The sequence below is a fragment of the Tyto alba genome, unplaced genomic scaffold (assembly GCF_018691265.1).
Source record: "Tyto alba isolate M040663 unplaced genomic scaffold, T.alba_DEE_v4.0 Super-Scaffold_2, whole genome shotgun sequence".
NCBI lineage: Eukaryota > Metazoa > Chordata > Aves > Strigiformes > Tytonidae > Tyto > Tyto alba.
Genome location: NW_024881282.1, coordinates 45,764,291 through 45,791,371, shown reverse-complemented (window position 1 = coordinate 45,791,371; position 27,081 = coordinate 45,764,291). Strand labels below are relative to the sequence as shown.

General features: G+C 35.4%; 1 protein-coding gene across 20 annotated transcripts in view; it reads right to left on the bottom strand.

Annotated features, from left to right (window-relative positions):
- Nucleotides 1–27,081, bottom strand: part of PPFIA2 (PTPRF interacting protein alpha 2) — a 349,964-nt gene that overhangs the window by 223,320 nt on the left and 99,563 nt on the right. For 3 of the 20 annotated variants that reach the window (XM_032999754.2, XM_032999755.2, XM_032999756.2), the window contains exon 1: nucleotides 16,703–17,105. The exons of the other annotated variants lie outside the window; for them this stretch is intronic. In XM_032999754.2, the coding sequence (XP_032855645.1) occupies nucleotides 16,703–16,783 (81 nt within the window). In that variant the 5' untranslated portion in view covers nucleotides 16,784–17,105. Of the gene's footprint in view, nucleotides 1–16,702; nucleotides 17,106–27,081 lie in introns of those variants that run through there. 20 annotated transcript variants of the gene reach the window in all.

Here is a 27,081-nt window from a genome sequence, read left to right as displayed (position 1 = left end):
CAGAAAAGTGGTTGGTGGAGTTGCAAGTAGGTTTCAAGTCTGGGTAGCGCTTCACTGTACAGATATAGAACATCAAGTGAGGTGAACCTTGCCCTGAAAGTGAAGGTGAAACTTCTACATTAGAAAGATGAGTCCTTCGAGGACCCTAAAACAGAAATGGAGGATATCTATATTTCCCTTGACTTCTAATCCAAATTTGTTTCTGAAATGAGAAAAAATAGAATTGTTCCTTCACTTAACAAAAAATGGGTCTTAGCTGTGCTCACTCATTTATAGAAATTGTACATATAATTGAAATTATTTTAACTCCTACACATCACGCACAAAGACACATATACGCTATAAATAAAAAACAAAAAACAAACAAACAAACAAAAAACAAGAAAAAAAAAAAACAAAAACAAAAAAAAAAAAACAAAAAACAAAAAAAGATGACAACAACCCTGCTAGCTTTCTTCTGGTTAGATAAGTTCAGTTGAGTTTTCTGAAGAATCTCAAACCTTAGCTTAAGGAAAATCCCCAGAGCCTTTAATTAAACCCTGCCAGGATGTAATAGAACACTGTTAGTTGTTAGAAATTAAATGGAAGAAAATAATAGGTTTGACTTTCCATTCTTACACTGGTTTCATGCAAATGTGAGGTGAAAAAATCAGAGCTAACATGCCTGGTTTTACCAAATATGCAGAACATATGGAATGAAAACGCTTTTATTATTCCTTCAGTAGATTATACCATCCAGTGATACCATCCTTTATACTCAGTTGCTATCTAAATGTGTATTTTTGTCACGTTCAATGAGATGTTAAAAGAACTGTAACTATATCAGAACTGTAAGTGGAATAAAAGGAGATTAAATGGTGATACAGCAGCTGGTATATGAAATGAGTGGGATTCGAATTTGAAAATATCCAAATCCTTTTTCGTGTGTGAGAGAAATGCAATCCAGTTTGTGATCTGGATCTCACATGCTGCAGCTGCCATAGGAAAGCTTCCAGTATATTCTTCAGCCACACTATGAGTCCTTCTCACTTAAACTTCTCAAGATCAATATGAATGCTCATTGTCTCACTGGCAAAACCCTCTCTTTAATGAAAAGAATTCATGTGTCCAAATTCTTCCTCTTACAAGAATTTGTGATCTTCAGAAGACCTAACTCTAGTCCAGAGATCTAGGAGATTCGTTAAGTTTTTGTTTGCTGAACAGGGAATTACCAGTGATGATTTCATAAATGCTGATTTGCCAAAAGGAAACACATTTGGTCTTGACATAGTCATAGAGGGAACTGTGTTGGCCAACATACTTACATCCCCTTGTTCTGTCAACCTTTGGGAAAAAAAAAGATAGGCTAAATGAGATTTTCAAGTCTTGCAGGTGCTTAATTATTTACCTAATCCAAATTTTCTTTCTGTTACTGAACTGTGGGTTTAGACTTAGATACAATGGCATTCCTATATTTTTAGTGAAAGCTCTGAGACAAAATAAGGGTCATGCCAATATCTCCTTGTACATTTGGCCCTTGACTCTTCACCTCACAGCTCACAGCAATAAGGAAGTCATTCCTCATTGATAGGTGATAAACTAATAGATTTTTTTCCTGAAACTGAAATCAAGTATTCAAAAGCAGTTTTCTGAAATCTGGCATTCTATGAATGAATCCCAGAGAGGAAACATGCAAACGTGTGAACTATCAGCTCCTACTATATGCTCATTTTCCCCAGCTTCCTTAAAACCAGAAATCTCCAAGAGGTAAAAGTCTTAAGGTGAAATTTGCTTCACTCAGATAATAAATGGGAACAGTGAGAAACAATTGCCTGGACAGGGCATTCTTTTCTGGAGAAATGGAAGGTAAGCTCACTCTCTGTCCACCAGTTTTCTATACAACCTTACCCAGTGATATTCTGAAAGCAGTCAAAAAGCTGAGGAATAAAAAAAGTTCTATTTACAGAGCTCCCAACTAGTCACACAGCATGGAAACCAGATCCTGAATTGTTTGAGCATTTCACATGTATCATATTCCTACCCACAGGATTAGGAGTATGACAGAGTTCAGCATACAAGGCTAAACTCCTATCCTGGTCCCTGTTCCAGTGACGTATCAGAGGCTTCAGTTGCACTTCCACCAGGACATCAGAATTTCATTAGTGTCTTATTTTACTCAAAGGCCACACAATAAGCCTTTAGCTGATTGCACCTATGCAAAACAAGACTAGATTACCATACCCTCAAATTTGGAAAGACACAAAACTTTTTATGAATAGTGTCAGCAATTAAATGATACTCAACAATGTATTTAAGTGGCCTATGACAGCTAATGACAACTATGTAGCTGTAGGAGTTCATGCTTCCTCAGAGGTATTTTTAAAGTCTGACTGCTGGAATCCCTCAAAATTACCAAAAAACCCCATACTCTTAAGGATTCTTTTAGTGTGCCAAAGATTTCCAATGTCCTGCCACTTAGATTCCAAAGTGCTATTTTTTTCATAGTTAAACGTATATATATTTATGCACATATTCACTTATCTATATATATATAAATTTGTATATTTAGTTTATATATATATATTTATTTGATATATAATTACTGGGGAAAATATTCCAGTGAAAAAGTGACTGCTTAAGTACTGCTGTAAGAAAGTTTTCTCAAATTTTGAAGGGTTAAGCTTTATCAAGACATTTCAGAATATAAGTCAGAATAAAACCAAATTTTTTATAACAGCTTACAAGCATGCTGGAAGTATGGATCTACTTCATATAGTTTACCTTAAAATGCAAAACATGTATTATTTAAAGAAGTCAATGCTCTTGAAGGCATAAATGGATTAATTTACTACTGACCTAGAAACTGCTCCAAAACACTTATTTTGGAGTTTCACAACATTATCATCGTACTTCAGGAAAAAAACCCCAAACATTTAAAATAGCAGACAAGTCCTGCAATGAAAGCAGGAAATATTGAGAGCGGCAGTGTTTCACTATGCTTATTAGCATAGTGACTATGCAAACAGCTACAGGTACACCTGCAAGTGTCACTTCTCTAAAAAAGTATCAGAGAGTTGATGAAATAATGTTCCTGATTTCACTTAACTTGACATATCATTTTTAGCAAAAGCTAGATAGCAAATTTACAAGACAGACAGGCATTGGTCCTATGAAGATACATAGATGCTTGTAGTCATGTATTAGGAATAACTCCCTTGAAATCAGTGGTCTGTCATACAGACAGGGGAGGCATCTATTCTTTTACATTTTTTGCAGAATTAGGATCTTTATTGTTACTATAACAACTGATTTTACAACAGAAATGGACAACTAACTGCCCCTTTAAAGTATCATTTTAAAAGACTGACAAATAAGAGCATGGTTTTTCTCATGAGCATTTCCTTTGAACTTCTGAATTTCCTTTTCTCCTTAAATGCTTAGAATACACTAGATAAATTATTGTTCTAGTAGATTCCATCACTGTTACTCTAGAGAGAGTCACAGACTGTGCTGGAATCATGATAATTTTTTGATTCTGAATGACTAGAAGAGTGCAAACTGCTCTTTCTCCAGAAAGTAATAGGTGTTAGAAGAGAGAAAATCACATTTGTCTTAGTTTAGAGATAAGAACCAACCTAAAGGTCTAACCATTATATCTAATACTGCCTACTTTCAGGGTCATGCCACCACATTTTCTTAGCATAGTTTTAAAATTAAGGATGCTCAGAGAGAATCAGGGGACTGTGGGTCCAGAGCTGTTTAGAAAAGTCCTCAGTATGTTCCAATGAATATCAATGAGACTTAAACAGGACCGGGAGCTGGTGTTAGAAGACTTCAATGCACATCAGATTTCTCTGTTTATACAGGAAAGCAAAGAGCTGATGTAAATTGAAGCAAAAGATAGACTAAATGGGGAATATATTTGCTTATTTTCCACTTCTAGAAATTATATTTAAAAAAAACCTTACAGATAGGCATTATGTTTAAGACTCCTACATTAAGAGGGAAGGGCTTTTAAAATTAGGCAATCTAATGAAATCCTCCACTTGTTGAATAAAAAAGATTGACTCTTCTCTCAGTTGTTGTTTTACAAAGATTAGAGATTAAATTCGACACTAATACATTACTGATACTTTCATGCTTCCAGAGGACTAAGCTTCTCTCTATAAATAGTCTATGAATATTAAAAAAATCATATGTAATGGAAAGAGAGTTGGTTTCAGAGACCTGTTATGAATCTCCTCACAAGCCAAAGGTGAGAGAGAAGATGAAACTTATCCTGAATGTCAAACGTCCAATGGAGTTATGCTACTCAGAATAGAGAAACAGATGCAGTCTGTGATGTGTTGCCATATACTGCTGTTCCTGGAAGAGTAAGAAGGGAAGTGAGAACTGTGAGAAACTTCCAACAGTAGTTTTGTTCTTGGTTGGTTTTTTTTTTGTTTGTTTGTTTGTTTTTGTTTGTTTGTTTGTTTGTTTTTGTTTGTTTTTTTGTTTGTTTTTGTTTTTGTTTTTTTTTTCCCTCATGGTCCCTGCTGATTTACTCTGAGCATAAGAATGCAGTTCTGCATAAAGGTTATTTGGCCTATCTCCTATCTAAGTCCCAAAATGATAACTGACAACTGCATACTAATACCCGACCAAAAGTGTGTTGCTTCAAATTGTAACCTGAAATTATTAAAAGTATACAACAAGAAAATGTCCTATAAGAGTGCAGACTAAAAATGACCATTATCAGGGAACATCACCTTCACCACAAATCTTGTGGTTTTTTTTTGTTTGTTTGTTTGTTTGTTTTTTGTTTGTTTTTTTTGTTTTTTTTTACAAAAATCACATAATAAAAAAGTGCTGAAGATTAATAAGAACTACAGAAATAATCCAATTAAAGGTGTATTTAATAGATAATAAAAACAGGCTAGGAGGGGTTTAATATTGTGCTAAATATAAAAAGTATATCTATTTTTTAAATATGTAAACAGCTCAAATATATTACAATTCTAGTCTACCTGGGACATCACCCTTAGGAGCTCTAATTCCACAAATGCCAAAGGTGCTGTGCACTATGTAGTGCCCTGCTGGGTCTGAAATGCTGGTACTGAGAGGGTAAAAGCAAAATGCAATGGAAAATATGAACTTTGCCTTGTCAGGAGACATTTATTTTAATTATTGATGGACTCATTTGCTACACAGAAACTGAATGAATTCTGTTACTTGATTAGGCACATTTTTGTGTCACTTTGCATCTATTTTAGAGACACTGAAAGGTAAGATCACTTTTCTAGAGTTCCTTTGTCTGGAAAACTGGAATCAGCACCAGTGAATAGTGAATACTGACAAAGCTGAGACACACTATTGACTTTAGATACCACTTCTTTAGTGGCAGAACTCTGCAAAAGTGTGAGTTCCTTCAGAGTACACAGAAACTGGGACAGGCTTTCATATCAGTTACGGAAAGTATTGTCTGCCTTCTAGTCACCAAAGATGCGCTGTACTAGAGCACAGTACTGGAAGAAAAGATACTTGTTTCTACTGCATTCCGTAGCAGCTGTATTCTGCACATTATTCACTGAGTCACCCTTAGAAAAAAGGAACACAGTAGAATATATCTGAACATAAGTTTCACATTTTTTTTTCTTACTACTTAAATGGATGCAACAACAAATAGTGACTTCCAAGAGAAAAAAAATGAAGCCATATTGAGTACTAAACATGATTAGACTATGGTAAATGTAAAATCCAATTAAGCTTTAACTAAAAACCATGACTGATGATTCGAAAATTACTTTGAATGAACGAAGATAGCTATTCAACTATTTGCCAGCAATCCAACTCCAAGAAGCAATTCAAAGCACGACTCCTCCATAATGAACCCATTACAGCTGTCCATCAAACATCTAGGAATTCTCATAAATCTCTTCCAAGTGATATCTGTAGATAAGCTTTCTGTGTGCTTGGAAAGATACTATGTTTAAAAATAGAAGTAAAAAGTAATGTTTCTTGAGGGATGATCTATGTAGAATTGACAGATTCTTTAGCTTAATGGGTAACTTTTAGTTTGGTGTTCATAGTGCCTACTAACCTGAATTTTTCCTTGGCTCCTTAAATAATAGTTTGGTTACATGAATTGAGTTTTATACCTTTATCTGAAGTTAAAAAAGAAAAAAAAAAAAAAAACAAAACAACCAAACAAACAACAAACCCAACAAACTATTTCTGATTATCTCTCTGAAATTGTTCCAGAATTGCTCATTCTTTCTTCATTGACTTGTATTTGTATGTGAGCTGTGTTAGTTTTATGGATGTGAGAAACATGATGGTGACTGTTACATCTGCTGAAAGAAGAGAGGATTGTGTCTCCTGGTACTAAACTGGAAGCTGCTGGAGAATTCCAAATTCAGTTTTAATATCTGTTAGTAATAGAGTCCTAGGAAAATAATAAAACACACTGTAAATAGTATGCCTTGAAAAGATTCATCTGAAAGGACTGTATGACATTAGAGAGTCAACATAGTCTTTATCAATATAACTATATTGATAAAGATTAGCTCAACATAGGAAGGTTTATCTTTCTGGACTCCTTCAGAGGAATACGCTCTCCCATAATGTAATTTGTGACTCACAGAACTTGGCCCTTATTCTGAAATGCTGTTTATCAGAGCCTGCCATTACAGAATACAAGTCTGAGTTAGTGTTTCAGTTTGTATCAGGAGGTCTGAAGCAAATTTCCCCATTGTCTCAACTTGCTTTTGTTTGCATCATGAAGTGATTTCAGAATGCCTGAACTGGATGCCTCCTGGATGAAATGAAAGATGATGTCTGAGAGTGCATCTAATGCTTTCTATCCATTCGTGGATGTTCAGCTAATGGGACCTGACTAGACCTAGTTCAAAATAACCCACCTGACCGCCAAACATGGGTGATACAGACATCAGATCCTCCTCCTTTGCTCTAAAGATTAACTTTTATTCTGCCATGCTACTTACTAAAATAAGACATAAGCACAGGAATCCAGATCAAGTAGCTTCCCTCACACCTTGGGTAGGCTTATAGCACAACCATATCTCTACATGTAATCACACCCTCAATGCATTTCCAGTGCCACTGGCATTTCCTCACCACTCTGGCTTTGTTCAACAACACTATTATGGCTGATGGTGTAGACAAAAATCATTCCTCACATTGTGCCACCACCATGTATGCAGTATTAGAATACCTAATTTAAAAGAAAAATAAATTTAAAAAATCACCTTATACTTTGTTAGACCTATCACTAGAAATAACACATTGCATAGGAACAAGCAGTCTTAGTCATGGGAAACTGTATAATTCCTCCTAGTGAAAAAAATATAAACAGATCACAAATTTCCATGAATCAGTAATTCTAATTCTTTCAATGGAAATACTGAATCCATATTTTTCTAATTTGTTTACACATTTGAGTGAATCACAATATCAAATGAGTTATGTCAGCTGTCATTTCAAAACAATTCTAGCCTCATAGTCCTCCACAAATGTTATGCTAAACATAACTGCAAACTGAATATTTGACAGGAATTGATGAAGTGAAATAAAATTTATTTACTGAATTCACTACTAAGAAATATAGTATTAAAAACCTTGTGATGTATATTAACGTTAATTCATTGAAAATGAAGATACAACCTATGAATAAAGGTAAAATTAGAATACTTTAATGCTTCTATCACAGTAATTTCCCCAAAATAGACATATCTAGGCTAGTTCTTTCCTCTGCAAAAAAGTATATTCACATCTCAACTTACCGAAAAACATTAAAATAATGCATTTTATTGCTTGCCTTCAACCATAAGACAGTTCAACATGCCAAGTATTTTGCACTGTCTGTCTTCATATGCTTTTTTCCTTGCCTTAAGACAGAGCAAGAAAAAGAAGAAATTTGGAGGTAGATCACCGATCTCTCAACATCATGAGCTAATGCTGCTGATAACGAAGACTGTATGTGTAAATGCAACATGAGTAACAGGCAAGCAACGGATCTTCTTACCTTACAAATTTATGAACTATGTACAAAAAGACTGTGAGGACAAAATACTTAATATAAAGGAAAGTAGATACTGTGCTAGTTGGTAATTGTGCTAATTCCTTTTACTTTTTTTTTTTTTTTTCCAAGTCTAGTAAGTTGTTTCTATGCAACTATATCCCTCTCTAGAATATATATTTCTCCAAACAAAAACAGTTCTTTTTTTTTTTTTTTTTTTTTTTTAAGTGCCAATATAGAGTATTTCCAGCTCTTAAAGGATATCTAATTCATATAGGCTTATCAGCTGATTTACAGAGCTACATTTATGTTCTTACAGCTGACTAATTCAGGTTTTCAGACAGTGAAAGTTACACTGAGAAGAATTTTGAAGTTCAAGCTATATATAGTACTAAAAGCTAGTCAAGACAGAGCTAAAAGTTTCCAGACCAAACACCCTCTTTTATTAAATACCAGGAAGTGGTACTGTCCTCTTCTTGGTCCAGTGTGTAGCAAATCAAGGAGGGGCAGTATGATCTAGATCTGAGACAACTACAAAGAATATGTTTGAAATGTACAATGAAATCAGCAAACTACTTACACTCCCCTCCAGACAGGGATGGGAAAGCTTCAGCAGTGCTGCACATCAAGATTGGTAATATTCATCGAGGGAAAAAACATGCCATTTCCAATAGATTATCATCACAATTTATACAGGACACCTGTTCACAGAGACACAATCTGTGCTTCCTGAACAGGTTATACCTATATTGTTCTATTTTTCCCTATAAGAAAAGCTTTTTATCCAAACATTCTGCTATCTCCCTCTATAGAGCTTGTGTTCAGTTATGAGAACAGACCAGTCAATATCAAACCAACAGACATTACTGTGAAATAATCCTTAGTATTCTTACTATTCTGGAAAATATCAGCACATTTCTTCCTCTAGTTTTATTTTCTATGCAAATTATAGTAAAAGAAGCCCAGGTTCAGAATCCAACACTGAAAGCACTTCTAAAATTGAACCAGAAACATGGTTTCCAGCTATGATTCAGAAACCGTACCATGATCCTATTTCTGGAATAGAAGGAAAGCACTCCTACTGCTATTCTTTCTCCTGGTTCCCTGCTTTTATTGGTCACAAGCACGCAGCTGCAAAAGAAACAGCAGCTCTGTTTTACCCCCAGTGCTTCTGTCAGAAAAACAGAAATTTACTTCCTCACTCTTTACTCCATTACTTTGCAAAGTAGTATTGGTTACGCTCTGAATTCATAGGAAAGGTACATTGACTGCTCTTCTTGGCTATTGTTCAGTTTTAACACATGAAAAAATGCTATTATGTGGACAAAATATTTTTGTATGACAGGCAAAAGGAAAATTTACATGAATATTGACTTAAGACACAAAGCCTTTAAGCTCTATTTTATTTTATGTACGTATTTTAAGGTCCTGTATTCTTTGCTTACTCTAATTATCATATTTTTGGAGTAAACAACATAATTTACTAAGTCTGTACAACTGAAAAATACTAGGAGCAGACTCATTCTAGGCTTGATTATTTTCTTAATTGTTTTTTTGGAAAGCATGTGTCTGTGTGTGTGCACATGTTTGGTTTTGTCTTGTGGCTTTTGGGGAGAAGGATTTCCATTACCAAAGTCATGGTAATTAGGCTTATCTTAGAACCATAATGTTTTTAATTTCTTTCTTAAGCAATGTGTGTTTCCACCCAAAGAAGGATGCAAAGGTATCTAAAGATCAAAGCAGTTAGTTAATATTTAGTCAAATCACCCTTCCCATTTTACTGCATACAGAACAGCGTATTCATAAAAACAGACCATTTTATTGACTGGCTGGGAAAACAAAACAAAACAAAACACAATGGAAAATGCGGTGCCATGCACTGCTACTGATTTTTAAGCAGGAAGAAAGTATGTGGTGGCAGTTGGGGCAGCTCAGCATGATTCCAGCCAAAGTCAGAAACTGACCTGAAAACAAGTAGATTTTCAAAGATACTTTCTGTGTCACAGAAGTGGACAGGATTGCCAGTGGTAAAGGACATTTTTTTCATGAGCTCTGATGGACACAAATCACAGTCCTCTGGAACAACAGAATTATGCAAAAAAACCCTTGTGCAAACAAAATTATTTTTCTAGATACTTAATGCACATTACATTAAATAATTCACAGTAACACGGTTTTAAGGCTTTTTAGCTGAACACTTAGGCAATGTTCTTATTTTCCTGTCAGCCTGAATAATTCTGTTCCATTTTTGGAGTCCAAGTGCCACATTCCCACCAACTTGGTAAAATGATTAAGCATACCAATTGTCAGTATAGGTGGACCGATTACCAAATGCTCAGTCAGTCTTATCCATTCAACAAAAATAATAATAAAGAAAAAACCTAACAGTGCTACCAGATGAAACTTACTGGAAGTTTATTTGGTATAACATGTTTTAAAGCATAAAATTTTAAAATATTTCTCCCTTAAAAATTTACATTTGTTTGAATATAGAGAATATTAATATTTTGGGGTATAGTCAGATTAACACTGCATTAACATGTCTGTATTAGAGCAGAAAAGCTTTAATTTTGTTTTTCACAAAACAGGCAATAAAAATACGTATCACAGAAAAATTATAGTAAATAAGAATAAATAACACTCACTTGTAATGTAAGACCAGCCTCTATTGCCATTTGTCATTTATTTCTGAGTAATAGAGCCTGTAAGCATATTGCTCACACTATTCCTCTGAAATTCCTAAATTCCAAAATTATATAAAACCCACTTATATGTCTATAAATATTTCCAAGCTACTTGCAATGCAAATCACTTTATTATTGTCTTCTGCATTTGACACTGCCCAGACGTTTTAATGTTTTGGGGGGTTTTTGGCTACAGGGTAAAGCACTGGTCCAGCATTACTATTTTCTGTCATCGTTAACATGTCAGAAGTTTTTAAAAACACCTCACGCTCAGCCTTTCCGCCACTGTTATTTATATTCACTAACACAGCTTTCAAACCTTCTGAAGTCTACAATAACTTACAAGATCTGTACCACAACTTTTTGCATATAAAACCAATTATTCAGTTGGCTCCTGTTATAGTTGACCTTTAGTGATGTTTACCAGCATTACTAATACAAGTTACCAACTGGCTATGGACTTGCTGCTTGCACAAAGAACATACCTTTAGTACTTTTACATTGTGTTTGCAAAAAAAATGTACTGTGTCAGCGTGTTAAGTAAGAGGAGAAAAAAACTAAAGAAAGCAAAACTAAGGGAGAAATCCCATGCCTGGCAGAGTGTTGCTGAAAGGAGCTGTCCATATGCTCTGGCAGCTGAAGGGTTCAAGACAAGATCAGGTTCTGCAGTTCTTCTGTGGACCAGGTGCCACAGCTCTTAAAGTACACACAAATTTTTGGCCCTATTCTGCATGTTATATATAGTATATTTTCTACACATGCAATTAAGTCTGCATAGAGTAGGAACAGAATCATCAAATATACACTTTACAAGAATTTTGTATTGGTACAAGTGATCATGCCAGATACAAGGTGACTAATAACCCATCTCCATCACCAAAAATATTTTTTTTTCATAGAACTGGGGTTTTCTTCAAAGAAACTCAAAAGCTGTTGTTTTTGGTATTAAATTATATTGCATAGAAATATGTGAGTCACCAAAACAGTTGAAAAGTTATGACCTGCTAAACAAAGTAGCATGGCATACCTACCCAAAGCATAATCTCATGCTAAGTATATGCTAATAAGTGCAATTATAAATTTTAACAAGATACTTCCCCTTACAGGAGAGGTTTTTTGTTTCATTTACTATTTCCATATAAGAAGATACTTGAAAGAACAATAGCATTACTTAAACACTAAAACTACAAGACAGTATAAAGCAGAAGTTCTGGATAAGTATACAGTTCATTTAAACTACTAATATATGAATTAATTGGAAAACTAATGAGTGAAACTAGTACTTTTTATAGAATCTGCTTTTTTCCACACATCTCAAAGCACATTTTGTAGGAAAAAGTAACATTTTTGTTTGCATTCTGTTGTTAATTCACTATCATTGGAATGTAACATTTAGTTGCCAAGAAATAAAAAGCGGTAATAATCAGTATCATGATGATAGATATGTTTTATGTATACCAATGTTTCCCAGTAACCCAGTTTCAAACCTTTGATCAGCGATGCACTTTTACAGTACTTCATAGAGTATTTACATTTTTATGTCATATTCATATTTTAGGATTTCTCTGCAGGTTTTGTAAAAAAAGTTGTTTCATTTCTTTATAGACCTTATGATCATCATATAACTTTAAAAAATTGCTTTAGCCTCCCAAGGTTTACGAAAAAACCAGCCTTTACTTCACTACTTGATAGCAAAAAGGAATATATTCTAGTTTTCATGAGAGTTTGTTTATAAACCAAAAATCCCATCTGACTATAAAACGGGCTAGTATTGCTTCCAAATATTTCAGAGTTTGTATTTAACATTTATGGAAACCATTACTACATACTGCTGATTTCAAAGCTAAAGATGCAGCCAGATCCATAAGACCCCAAGTACTGCCACAATTTGAGCATGTTTGCCTCTCTACTGCACACGCCTAGTTCCTAAATTCTGATTATCGGCAAGTACTTTTAGCCCTCATTTAGGTCAGTGCTTAGATCTGTGCTTTAGATGTGTGCTTAGCTTAACTGAAACTTGTAAGAGTTAAAAACACCGTTCATAGAAATATTTCATTTTTTTCCTTTTGCAAAGATGCTGAAACAGAAAAAAAGGCTCTTTCAGTTTCAAATTCTGTTGAAATAAACAACATGCACAATGTGATGATATTTCGAATGTTTAGAAGTTATGCAAGTTAGTGTACACAGGTATTCGTGTAGACAACGAATTTATGAAAACAAAAAATATTTACTGGATAAGACTAACACCAACATAAAGCTAAGTTCCTTTTAAATGATTAAAGTAGTATTACACAACTTTCAAAAATGAAAACTGAAATTTCAAGATTAAGTTCCTTTGGGCTATACTTTCATAAAAAAGGAACCACCCTCAAGTTCTCTATAAAAACATCCTAATTAAAAATATTTTGTCAGTGTATTAATGTTTTCCATTTCATAACCAATAACTAAGCTAAAAATATTTCATTTCTAATCCAAACTTTTCCACCCATATTATTATTTTATGCAGATAATGGCTAAATACAGTGGAATACAAGACCAACCAGAGAGTAAGGCAAATTGGACTTTGATGTTTACAATGATCATGAAAGATACATGTTTACTGTGGGACTGCTGGCAAACAAATTTATCCACAGAGTGGCAGAAATACTATCTTTTTCCCAAGCTCGAAGACAAAAAGAAAGAAAATCATTGCTTTCTGTCATAAAGCTGCAGAAGTCTGCCAAGGATGGCACAAGCAAATTGAGATGAAACAGTTATTGAAATATGAATAACTAAACTTTGGTATTGCCTTGGTTATTATAAAACTAAACCTTGTTCATAATAGCATTACAACTCCTTCCTTTCATACAGTACCTAACTTTTTTTATATAACCTCCTCTCATATAGTTTTATATTTTAATTGCTTTAATCAAGAACAGTCCAGGGATCAAAGTTTAATCTTCTTTTAATTATAGCATTTGATTCAGCGAATACACTGAACCAAATCACGCTTTTAACATTTGCAGAGTTTCAAGACAGATTTCCTGAGCAGAACAAAGGTACTAGGAATTTCCTATCTTCTAGATAGTTGCAGATATTAATGTATTTTTAAAATTCAATACGTTTTCTGAACATTAAGTGTCCTGGAGACTAAAGAAGCTAATAAAGCACAACAAAGTGGGCGAGAAGGGAGAAGTTAAAAAAAGTTTATTCATCCTGTGTCACTGCAGGTGAAAATAGAATTTTAAACGCTGCACGTAGTTGTCAAGAAATTTTTTTTTATTATTTAATCTACTAGAAATCAAGTTCATCAGGCAAGAAAGTCTCTAAATTTGGAAATTTATGGCAGACTTCAAGTATCAATTTATGCTTACTTATAAAGTGAACAGACTTTATAAAGTTGATTTTAAAGCATAGTATTCAAAGCATTTGATTAAAATCTTAATAAATGCTAAAAAACTTGTAGAGATACTCACAAATTATGATTCTCCCCAGCTCAAGTGTTCTGCTAGATACATCTCTATATGGCCAGTCTGATTGCTTGGCCACTTGAGATCAATTCAGTCTTATTTCCTAAGAACATCAGTGAAATACCAATAATAAAGTTACAACTTACACACGTTTTGTGCTTCTTTCAGAAGCATTTTTGTTGCTGAAAGAATTAGTATGTTGCATTTCTAAATCAATGTACAATTAATTCAGCTGCTTAATCATTACATCAATGTACAATTAATTCAGGAGCTTAACCACTCATTACGCTCCATCAGTCAGAGTTCAGGCCCTCACCTTACAATTTTTGTATTTGCTCAGTTTTAATCATGCTAGACATTGACTTTGTTAAGATTATTTTTACAAATTTAGGTTAAACACCAGCATATATATTTTGAATTAAGGACCATTAAGCTGTCCCATAATTTTGCAAGCTATTTAAATGAAAGAGATTCTCTGCCTCAAAGCGATTACAAAGTAAGATACAGAAACAATACAATAGGTAAGAAAGCAAAAGGTGAAAATAGTTTTAAACTGATCAAAACAATTAACAAGAGTTATATGAAGTCCTTCTCAGCAATTACTACATTTGTAAGCAAAGACTGAAGAAACTCAAGAGGGAAAGAGAAGATATCACAAACATGGTGGTCAAACCCTAGGAAGCAAGGAACAACAAAGGAAGCCAAGACAAGAGCTGGAAAGTTGCATTCTTTATCTTTCTTTACGCTGCACATATGTAAACAAATAAAGAGAAAAAGATAATTTAAAAAGGGCATCACAGGAAAATATAGTCTTTCTCTGGTTGCCTTTTTTATTTTTTCAGGGATTCTTTTATCACTTATGACACCCTGCCATTCTAGAACACAAACACAGACTGTCCTGAATTAGCAGCTTTACATTCCAAGGTAATTTAACTCTACATTGCTCATTAAAGTATCCAGAATGCATCAGGAAATTTGGTTATATTTCCTTTTTATTTATTGTCCCCTCTGCTTCAAAATCAGTGGAAGAAATAATTTTTAAAAGAGAATTTTCTGCATGTGGAATAATATTTACAATAATCACAGAGATTGCTAGTAGCAACAATACATATTGTAAAAAAAAAAATATGTACTTCGTTGTCAGTGCTTACTTTATGAAAGTACCACATAATAAAATATTCAGTTTGGTACCACAACCAAGCATCCTAATTTTAGTGACTTTTTCAACTTGACACACTCAGAAAGAATACCTGACGTCAGGAACTGTGTTTAAGAGCATAGCTACAGGAGGCTGTACAGAATATTTAGATCTCAGTGTGTGAAAAAAGTAGTCATACTGTAGAAGAACAGGCCTGGGGCATTCATGTCTCTGAATCACTGCCAGGATCAGCAGATCGTCACTGTTAGGAGGATGCCACTCTTTCTGCACAGCCCTCAACTATCATTTGACATCACTGTAAGAAGGGCAAGACAGTACAATTAAAAACAATGGTTAAAAAAAGGCAAGAATGAAATGCAGTTATTGGACCCAAAGAATGGGGTACCTGTATTTTGTGAAGGAAGTTTGCCATGCATTATATAATCAACTTCTAATTGGCTCAGTTTTTTTGCTCTGGTAGCATACACAGGATTTACTACATATTAGAGACAGCACGCTACAATAGAATAACCTAACCAAAAGACTAAACCGTTATACAATCAGGAATAGGAAGGTTATTTAAATCCTAACTGTATCAGAGGCTGAGCTGAAAAAGCTATTGCCACTTTAAGTAGTGGTGCGTTTGAATTGTGCTGCAGAGCCGGAGTGCTATAAAGAGCAGCTGGGGGAGGGGGGTTGTGGGGTTTTTTAATTATTGTTAAATCTTAATGTAGGATTACATAGCTTTTCAGAGCCAAGGCACTGAAGATTTCTTTTAATTAAATGCTACTAAAACATGGTTGTAATTAGACTGGTTTGCACATTAGATTTAGAGCATATAATAAATTCTTACCTTTAACTAAGCACACAAGCTTATTTACCTGAATGAAGCAAAACTTAGAACCTTCATAATCCTAACAATAGATTCTGCTGTTCTATGAATTGCACATGTATGATTGGTATCCACATGAATTAAATTAAGCATCAGCTAGCATAACACTACATTCAGGATTAATATTTAAAAATCCAGATAGGTACAACACACAAAGTTTTAAAAATATTTTTTTGTATCATGAATTTGGAATTTCTGATAATGCTAACAGTGATTATCTGAACTAATCAGGAAGACAGTGTGGGTCCATCTTAAGAACTACAAATCTAATGAATTGTAAAATGATAATATTATTGGAAAAGACAATCAATAGCAAAATCATTGTGAATGCAATTTTACATTTGTTCAGGAACAAGTTACATGCCGATTTTTTTTAAGGCAGCAGACTTACTCTGATAATATTGGTTTCTTACATATTTTCTCCTACCAATACAAAACTAATTAACACATAAGCTTCTTAACCTATTAGCTACTCTTACTCAAAGTTTACCTCTTGTTTAAGTACCAAGAAAAATCCTTTCAGTTTTATTAAAGTTCACTTACCTGAAAAGTATAAAACCGGGTCCCATTAGGAGGGTGCACTTTAGGAGAGGCAGAGACAGTGTTCATATCTGAGAATATCATTTCTGGTCACACACACAATATAATCCACAGAGAGCTACAGATGCAGAGTAGAGTGTTAAACTCGGAGATAAATCCTTTCATACATTTAGGGAGGCAAACACACAAAATGCAGTCTGTCCCATCCGTTCAGATGTATAGTGACAGTACTTTGAATTCCCCAGTCCTACATCTGTAAGCTAAACTGTAGGGTCATCGCTCCCTGACCTCTAGCTCAGCTAGCCCTTCAAAATATGCTCAATGAATAAAAATTATAAATGCCGAAGAAACGATAGATAGAACCTACAGTACATGGAGCTTGTGCAGAATCTGGCAATGCTTTGGACCTGCCCATCTGTTCTCAGTGATAATCACCTCCCTCCACCACAGCCTTGAAAAGTGATTATGCTAAGCATCCCAGTTAACCAATAACACACAGTTTCATTTCAAGCAAGCACACACAGTGAAAAACAGAGGACCTCTTCTGACTAACCTGAAGCATGCCTTGAGTTCAGTTTATAGCTGCTTTTGATAATAATGATAATTTTATCATTTCAGTCGCTGACAGCTATGTTAACACATCCCAACTTGCTTTAAATAACACGAAGGTGAGGTTTTTTTCTTGTTTTGACTGTCTTGCCTAGATAAAAAAACCCCATGGTATTGCTCTCCAAATTAGTATTTTTTTCTATTTCTTAATTTTTTGGTTATACTACCGGCTGCAAATAGTGGGAAATAAATATTTGTGAGGATGTTTACAGAGCTACAGTCAGTTCAAATATAATACACATTATAAGCCTGTCTTTTCTCATTCTTTTCTAATTCTTTCTGATCTTCAGTCTGAATCTCTTTCTAGGAAAGGTTTACCTAACATTACTAAGTATAAGGCTTTTTATTCTAAGCCTTACTGCGCTTCACAAAGATATAGACCTACAGTTTAGCTCATTAGCTATACACAATATTTTTTTTAAAATTATTATTTAAAGTCGATAATAATTGTGAACACCTGCACTGAACATCCTAAAAGCATTCGCTGTATTTTTTTCTTCACACACATATCATTTGAACTACATGAGAACATTAAAGAAAGTAATATTCAAAGAACTTGACACCTTTTAGCAACAAAAAAAATAAGTGTTCCATTTACAAAAATTGAAAAGTAGGGTTTCAGTAGAGGGTAAAAAATGTAAAGTGGTTGGAAAACTAACTTCACATGTTTTGTCAAGCACTTTGTATTTTATTCGTAAGGTTTAAAAGAGAAACAGAGGAATCGCTTAAGAAATGGTACTTTCAAAATTAAACTCGTCAAAAATCTAAAAGCCTGGTAAGTTGCCAGGCTGCCTCTGTTTTTTATCATTATTTTGTTTTATATTAATGCATTTCACAACTGAAGATAATACAGCTTCTAGTGTAAAGTAACTATGAAAGGAGTTCGGAGAGAGATGTCTGTTTAAATGTGTACGCCAGTGCGGAGCATACCACAATAATCGTATTTTGTAAGCCAAAGAGAAAACAATCCTCTTAGATCCCAGTCATGTCTAACAATTTCTTATAATTACCATGATACTGCTTCTATAACATTTACTGAATCAAAGTGTAACTACTGTCTGGAAAATTTTATTGAGACCTAGATTTCAGATTACATATTATTCTCACCTCTCTGAATTCTCTTCCAGAAGACCTAAATGCTGGTGTTCACAACCGGCCCTCTCAGCTGGTCAAAGGAAAGATACCAGACTGCTGGTCGTCTGAGTATAGAACCTTTTATTCTGAGCTGATACTTTTTCCTTTATAATCTATCTACAAAACATGCTATTTCCCTGCAGTGCAATGAATAAAGTTTCTTTTACGGACACTTAAGAGAGACTGCCCTGAAAGATGACAGAAATTTATCTCTTCATTTCCTCAGCAAATGCAGAATTTGAAGAATTCATGTACAAAATCCCACATACATTCCTCCAGTAGACAATTACCTTCACTACTAAATAACTGTACCTATTATTTTGAACTTATTTTGCTTCAGCTTTCATAACTTTTTAATCCTTGTTTCTATTAGGAATATAGGAAACTTAGCTCATCTTCCCATACTGGCATTGGCTAAACCTTATGCTAGTTCATTCCTAAAAGAACAGTCAACATCTTTAAGAAACAGTCAATGCCAAAGTTAAACATAACTGCTCTAGTGACAGCCTCAATAATGCCTTACACGATCATAATACTATTGCTGTATTTTGACCTGCTAGTTCCCTATTTGTTCCTCAAGGACTGCACATCTTGTAGCTGAAGCCTTCTACTGTGGGGGCTCTTACTGGGATCACTGTCCACCATGATTTAACTGTCCATTATTTTGAAAAAACTACTTCTTTTCAAAATACCACTCCTAATCTTTTATATGTTGTTTCGGCTTTCCTGCTTAGGTGAAGGAATTTGCACTTAAAAAACCCACCACCACAAAAAAACCCAACAACCCTCCCTCCTCCTGTATTTTAGTTATAATAAATACATCTCCCTAGCTAATCAGTATAGATCTGAAAAGAAGGCATGGCATCATTACTGTTATTTTGTGTCTCCTCTGGCTCTAACCTCATGTGAAAATGCTCCCATTAAAGACTGTAAGTTTTCTTTTCACTCACTGTGAAACAGGCCAACACCATGTTCTTGCAGGACCCTCATGGAATCAGAATGTAATTTTGATGTAACACTCAGACTGAAAACATTTGTGTAAAACAGTGTTTTTCTTAAAAACATGAAACCACACTCCTCTCACGAATTGGTCAGACTGTAAGGAAATTCAGTGAAGTATGAACTGATGCATGGCAGGATGTGTGTTCACAATTACAGAGAGATATACTCAAATTTCAGAAACGCCAGCAGCCCTGAAGCTGGGATTCAGCAAACTCCTCAGAAGAAGAAGCTGAAACCATGCTTCCCATATCTAATTGAATGCCACAATCACTAAGCTGGCTATCAAGCAACACAGACTGAAAGCGCAACACAATAAAGGAAGCTGAACAGACCCAACAGGATAAAGAAAGAAACACTCCTATAGACTGTGACTACAGCTCATTGGTGCTCACAAAGGATGTAGTCCCAATTCATATACTCACTCCAATGAGTCTTCTGATTAAATGATTTAATTAGTGCATGAAGTGAAAAAGTTGTAGTGGAGGAAAAAAATATCTCCTATATGAAAAGAAAATAAACCCTACATATTTAAAAGAATGAGATGTGGCAATGCTCCTGAGATGGGTTTATTTCCAATTGCTTTTGAATTTATGAGTTACTAAGCTCTGAATCTGTATTATATGCATTATGTTGACTTTGCATTTTAATTAGAAACCCCTCTCCAAAACTTTCAATGTGGTATAATTTTTTTTTAAACTAGTGTTCTTTTTGATGTGCAGCCTACTATTTTTATAGTAGATACAAAAAGGTAGATGTATGTTGATATATATAGATAGGTGTGTGTATATATATGTATGTATGTATAAAAACCCAGTAAGTTACAAAAAAGAAGGAATATATGTATTACCATTATGTGACCATACACATCAAAAAAGGAGGACTATATACATAAAACTATTATGTGATGTACTTTGAAAATTCAGGGACACTAATATAAAACCATGTTAAAGAAACATGCCTTTCTCCAGAATCCATGAGAGCGTGTGATTTTCAGAACATTAGAGAGCTTACACACTAAAACCTAGACCATGTCACTTTCACTTCACAGACTCACAGAAACCCTACTACACCTCAAAAATTTACAATACTGTACTTGATGTTTCTTTAATATCTGCTGTTGTAGACATCAATATAGAGGGAGTATCATACAATACATTACTTATCTGGCTAAAAGTCCCTGTATTTGCTTTAAACTGAAAGCTGTTAATGTTTAAAGAGTTCCAATCTCCAACTACTAATGGCTGAAAAGATGTAAAACCTTTACTACAGTGCAGACAAAAGATATTCAAATTAAGTATCTAATTACAATGAGTATCTTCATAAAGTCACACATCATATCTAATAGCTCTAATTAATTTACAATTCATTTTAGCTCACTTAATGAATTTCTACATCAAAAGTATTTCCATCTTTTTCCATCGTAAAAGCAACACAAAAACATATTATCTGAAAAACAAGTATTATTTAAAGAATGTATAAAACTCAGACATATCAGGTTTCAGAAACTAACCTTTCCCAGCTGGTAGAGCTCCCAGAAAGCAAAGTGGGAGGGAGAATTAAGGAAAATAAAGCACAGCACAAGGAAGTTTTTGCTCCCTTTCAGTCTTCAGGTACAAACAGAAAATCCTTTTAGGATTGAAGACTCATAGAAATACATCAGCTTATCTTATTGATAAGTAAAGCCTGTTTCCTATTTCCCTAATTAAGAGCTAATTAGCAACATCTTCCAGCATTGTTCTTTGTTGCTTTTTATCTTGAATATACAAATACCAATGCTTTTACAAGGAAGCGTGTCTTACAAGAGCAAGTGGTGGTACCAAGTCAGTGTACACTTATGAGTCCTATCTTAACCCCAAACATAAGGATTTGTGTAACCTATGAAGGTAAGTATACTGCAGAACAAAATATCTTCTCTTAGCTGTATAAACTGTATGTCAGCAATAGTAAAGGATAAAATATGTCCCAACAGCTGTATTCTGTAGAATGGCTTCCCTTTCAATCACAAGAACAATGACTGAAGCTTTCAGAGGAAATGCAAATACGAATATAATTCCTTTTTGAAGTACCCTTGCTTTGCTGTGTATACCTGGACATTTTATCAAGTATGCAATTATTTTGAAAAAACAGAGTCAGCATCGACAATCAACTTCAAACTGTCATAACCACTTCTCTTTTAAATTGCAAACTTCAGAATTAATTTTTCTAACACTACCAATCTCAATGCTATGAAAGGTCAATACAGTTAAAATCACTGATTCAATATCTAAGTGAGCTTATGAATATAGATGCTAATCTAGAATACATTTTCTACAACCTATCACATATGTAGTCCATAATCAACAATCATCAAATGCAACCACAATACAAATAAATCAAAAAGATATTTTTGATTTTACAAATTGTTTGATTGGGCAGAAGCAAAATTTCCCTTTGGAGAGGCAATTATTGACCACAGGTATGACCCCTGTTCAGCAGTGGCCTACAATATTCTGGTCATCACACGTGTGAGGAACTAATCCTCACACTCTCAAGGCTTACTGATTAAATAGGTCTATATCTGACTCCCTTTCCATATGGTTCCACAAAGCCGGGGTGAAATATCCAAAGTACCATTCTGTTTTTCTTGAAAGACTTCAACTCCTCATCACTGGATCTGTTTTTCTCCTATATAACTTGACTATCAGTAAATCACGACTGTACACAGAAGCTTATTAGGTAACTGAAATGAACCTGATATAAACAGTTTTTATCTGGTTTTAAGTTATGTGTTGATGACAGTGACTCACTGAGTGAATCTAAGAAAGAAGCTGAATGAACACATAACTCTTGAATACAGAGATGTGTTCTGGACACTGAACATAATGTGAGAGTTAAAGGAGGAGAGGATGGCAGAGTTGCGAGAATGTGTAATGAAACAAAACAACAAAAAATTGAGGGAAGATTTATCTCTGTTCCACTAAGTTGTATCTTATTTGAAGAGACACATACTTTTCCTTTTTCCATGACTCCTGGGCTTCAACTGACAAAAGCATGCATATGAATCTATATTTAGTACACAACCTGTGTCCTCTGCCATTCACTTTTCATGCCAGGAATGACTGCATTTCTGTTTTGTGTCATAACTACATATTTCATGAAAAAGTCTAGAAGCTCTTTGGAACTAAAGACACTTTTAAAATGTAGAATCATAGCAGTGACTGCACTTATGAGTATTTTTAATAAAATTCCAGTCAAATCTACATTAACTCCTGATTGATCCAGACCCAAAACCCCAAAATGATGTGATCCCAGATGGTAGCAAAGAAATAATGAAAAGATTCATGTTGTTATTTCACCCTGTGTCATACCACTTAGGTATCACTTCCATTATTTACATCCTTTAAGTTGTTTATATTGTAACATTATACACAGTGGTATCACTGTACTTGGCAAAATAAGAGCAGTTTCTTACCAGTAAATGTAGAATCTAAATCACGTAAATTACTGCAAGGGATCACAGTACATTAAGGATAAGAGAAATTATGAAAGAACATAAGAGATGACAATCATTGACTATGTATCATCCTCAGCAGAGAGGCTTTTTCTTTTTAAGTGAACATCTTACATTATGTGCCTCATCATGAGGTTAAAAATAGGATGAAGGCCTATGATAGCAAAACAAAAGAAGATACAGATTTGTGATAACATGTTCAAGCACTACAACTCAACACAGCTCACTATTAACCTGCCTCTCTTCCCTTCAAAAAATATTTTTTTTTCTTAACAGTGTTATTTTATTAATTTTCATTCTGTTAATTTATTTTATACTGATTCTGCAATCTTTACATACACTGATGTATATCCTGTCCCACAAGTATAAAAACTATTCAGAGAGTAAACTACTAATGAAAATGAGTAGCAGAATTATATCTAGAAGATAAAGGCTGTCAGGAAAGCTTGTGCCAAGGCAATTGTCTTTGTCATTTATTTCTATTTCTGCTCCATCTGGAAAATATCTTTTGTCTTAATGAGTGATGCAAGTTGCTAAACTGGTCCTTTGAGTAAGAACTTAAAGAACTGAGTCAAAAGCTAAAATTCACAACTGATTAGTCCCGTATTTTACATGGGAATTGGGAATACTTATTTTGGTAAGGATTGTGGATATCAGTAGGCCTTTGCAAAAGAAGGTCTGCTTGTTTTCTTTCTCAATTGAAGTTTCCATAGTGTCAGTGAACATACTTCTGAATTAAACCAACATGAACTAGAGAAAAATGAATAATCAGAATAAAACCCACAAAACTGAATAATCATGCCTTCTTTCACACCGTGAAAGAATTTAAATATTACTGATATTCTAATAAAATTCTCAAATGTAGATTTAACCTAGTAGCTTTTCTGTCCTGAAGCTAACTAGAGCAACGATTCTGAATGGGATTATAGCCCTTGGAATTGGAATCTGCTAAAGGACTGTGAAAGGGAACAATATTTACAGTCATGCTTCCAAGAGCAGTAATTAATTCAGTTTAATTGAAGACATCTTTCATCTAATTTTCAAGGATGATCAGTCTTTGAGTAGCCTCTCTAAGTTGCTTCAGCCCTGTTATTGTTGTTATATGCCATTTTGAGCATCAGGTCTCACTGTTGTACAGGTAACAGGCCAGGTATTTGGAGTGACTGAGCAAGTTTGAAGATGTCAGACCTGTTGATCCAACTCTATTCACAAAATGTAGTCTTCTACAGAAGATGCAAAATTCCCATTTATAGCTAAAGACAAGCAATCAAACCTTCTAACACTTTTTTTTTTTTTTTTTTTTTTTTCTTTAAATACACACCACAAATCAGTAATAACATATTAGCTTGGAAAGACCTGAAGACTTTGCTACAGTGCATATCTCTTCACTGTTATACACACAGCCTTGTAAGTGGGCATGGTAGAAAGCAGAAACAGTGTATATTCTAAAAACGTATCCTATCTCTTCTCTACTTTTTCTTAACCTTTTTATGCCATTTTTCCTTTCAAAAGTGCAGTGGGAGTGTCTGTGTACAGATACTGTCTAAAATCATCTTTCCAACACAGGAAAGATACAGGATTATAAAACAAAACAGTCAGTATTGTCCTGAGGGCAAATGGCTGTTCCAGCTCTTGACTCAGCAGACTTTCATTTCCTTATACGAACTACTATAACAATATAGAATGATCCAGCAACTGCATACCTATTAAGTAGAAGCGAACATTGCATTTTTCTGGGAATAAAATTATGATATACAAATACAGTTGAAAGATACTTGTCCGGTGCTAGGAAATGTGAATTCAAATAAAACTAAATATTTTTGATTTTTTATTTCCTTCATAATTTGGATGTGGGCAATCATAGACTATGCTGTGCTGATTAATGCTGATGTAATGTTGATTTTCAATTAATCTATCCTTCTGAAAATTATGAAAGACAAATTAAAAGGCAACAATATAAAACTACCATTTTCCTAACTTGTGGTCAGAATGGCTTCAAAACATTCTAAATCCCAAAAAAGGACTTTCTAAATCATAATCTTCACAATAGCTACCTTTGTTCTTAAGAGAAATACAGAGAAACTGTCTGAGTAGACAAGGATCAGGTTAGAAATGCCAAAGCCCTGGTAGAATTAAATCTGGCCAGGGACATCAAGGTGACAAGAAAAGCTTCTACAGGTATGTCAGTGATAAAAGGCAGACTAGGGAAAATGTGGTTCCCTTCCAGAAGGAAACAAGAGACATAGTTGCCCGGGATATGGAAAAGCCTGAGGCATTCAATGACTTTTTGCCTCAGTCTTCATTGGCAAGGGCTCCAGCCACACTGACCAAGATGCAGAAGGCAAAGGCAAGGACTGGGAGAATGAAGAACCACCCACTGAGGGAGAAGATCAGGTTTGAGACCATCTAAGGAACCTGAAGGTGCACACGTCCATGGGAACTGACGAGAAGCATCTGTGGGTCCTGAGCCAACTGGCAGATGAAATAGCTAAGCCACTATCCATCATATTTGAGAAGTTGTGGCAGTCTGTTGAAGTTCCCACTGTCTGGAAAAGGGGAAACATAACCCCCATTTTTAAAAAGGGAAAAAAAGAAGACCTGGGATACTACAGGCCAGTCAGTCTCACCTCTGTGTCTGGCAAGATCATGGTGTGGATCCTCCTGAAAACTATGCTAGGGCACATGGAAAATGAGGAGGTGATTGATGACAGTCAACACGGCTTCACTAAGGGCAAATCGTACCTGATGAATTTGGTGGCTTTCTAAGATGGGGTTACAGTGCTGGAAGATAAGGGAAGAGCAACTGACTTCATATACCTGGCCTTGTGCAAAGCATTGACACTGTCCAGCATGACATCCTTGTCTCTAAATTGGAGAGACACGGATTTGACAGATGGACCACTCGATAAGGAATGGGCTGAATGGTCACACTCACAGACTTGTGGTCAATGCCTTGATGTGTGAGTAGAAAGCAGTGGCGAGTGGCGTTCATCAGGGGACATTATGGGGACCAGCGCTGTTTAACATCTTTGCTGATGACGTGGAGAGTGGGACCGAGTGCACCGTCAGCAAGTTTGCCGACAACACCGAGCTGTGTGGTGCGGTCTACACACTGGAGGGCAGGGATGGCATCCAGAGGGACATGGACAGGCTTGAGAGGTGGGGCTGGGCAAACCTCATGAAGTTCAAAAAGACCAAGTGCAAGGTCCTGCACAGGGTTCAGGGCAATTCCAAGCACAAATACAGTCTGGGTGATGAGTGGATTGAGAGCAGCCCTGCAGAGAAAGACTTGGGGATATTAGTGGATGGAAAACTGACTGTGAACCACCAATGTACACTCACAGCCCAGAAAGCCAGGTGTATCCTGGGCTGCATCAAGAGAAGTGTGGCCAGCAGGTCGAGGGAGGGGATTCTCACCCTCAGCTCCCCTCTCGTGAGACCCCACCTGCAGTGCTGTGTTCAGCTCTGGGGCCCCCAACATGAGAAGGACATGGACCTGATTGAGCAGGTCCAGAGGAGGCCACGAAGATGATCGGGGGGCTGGAGCACCTCCCTTATGAGGACAGGCTGAGAGAGTTGGGGTTGTTCAGCCTGGAGAAGAGAAGGCTCTGGGGAGACCTTACAGCGGCCTTCTGGTACATAAAGGGGGCTACAGGAAAGCTGGGGAGGGACTCTTTATCAGGGAGTGTAGTGATAAGATGAGTGGTGATGATTTTAAATTGAAAGAGGGTAAATTTATTAGCTATAAGAAAGAAATTCTTTCCTGTGGGGGTGGTGAGACACTGGCCCAGGTTGCCCAGATCAGCTGTGGCTGCCCCCTCCCTGGGAGTGTCCAAGGCCCGGCTGGACGGGGCTGTGAGTGACCTGGGCTGGGGGAAGGGGTCCCTGCCCAGGGCATGGGGGTTGGAACTTTAAGGTCCCTTACAACCCAAACCATTCTATCATTCTACGATTAAACTTTTTGGAAGAAAAAAAAAAAAAGCAGGATATGATATTAAGTACGTAAAATAGTATTCATAGGACATAGGGAAAATAAAAGTATTTTTTATTTCCTTTCTGCATTCAGTCTGGATGACATAAAAGTGAAAAAAATTTTCCCTTCAATATTCATCATGCAAGTGACTAAGCAGCATTATTCATGATTTAT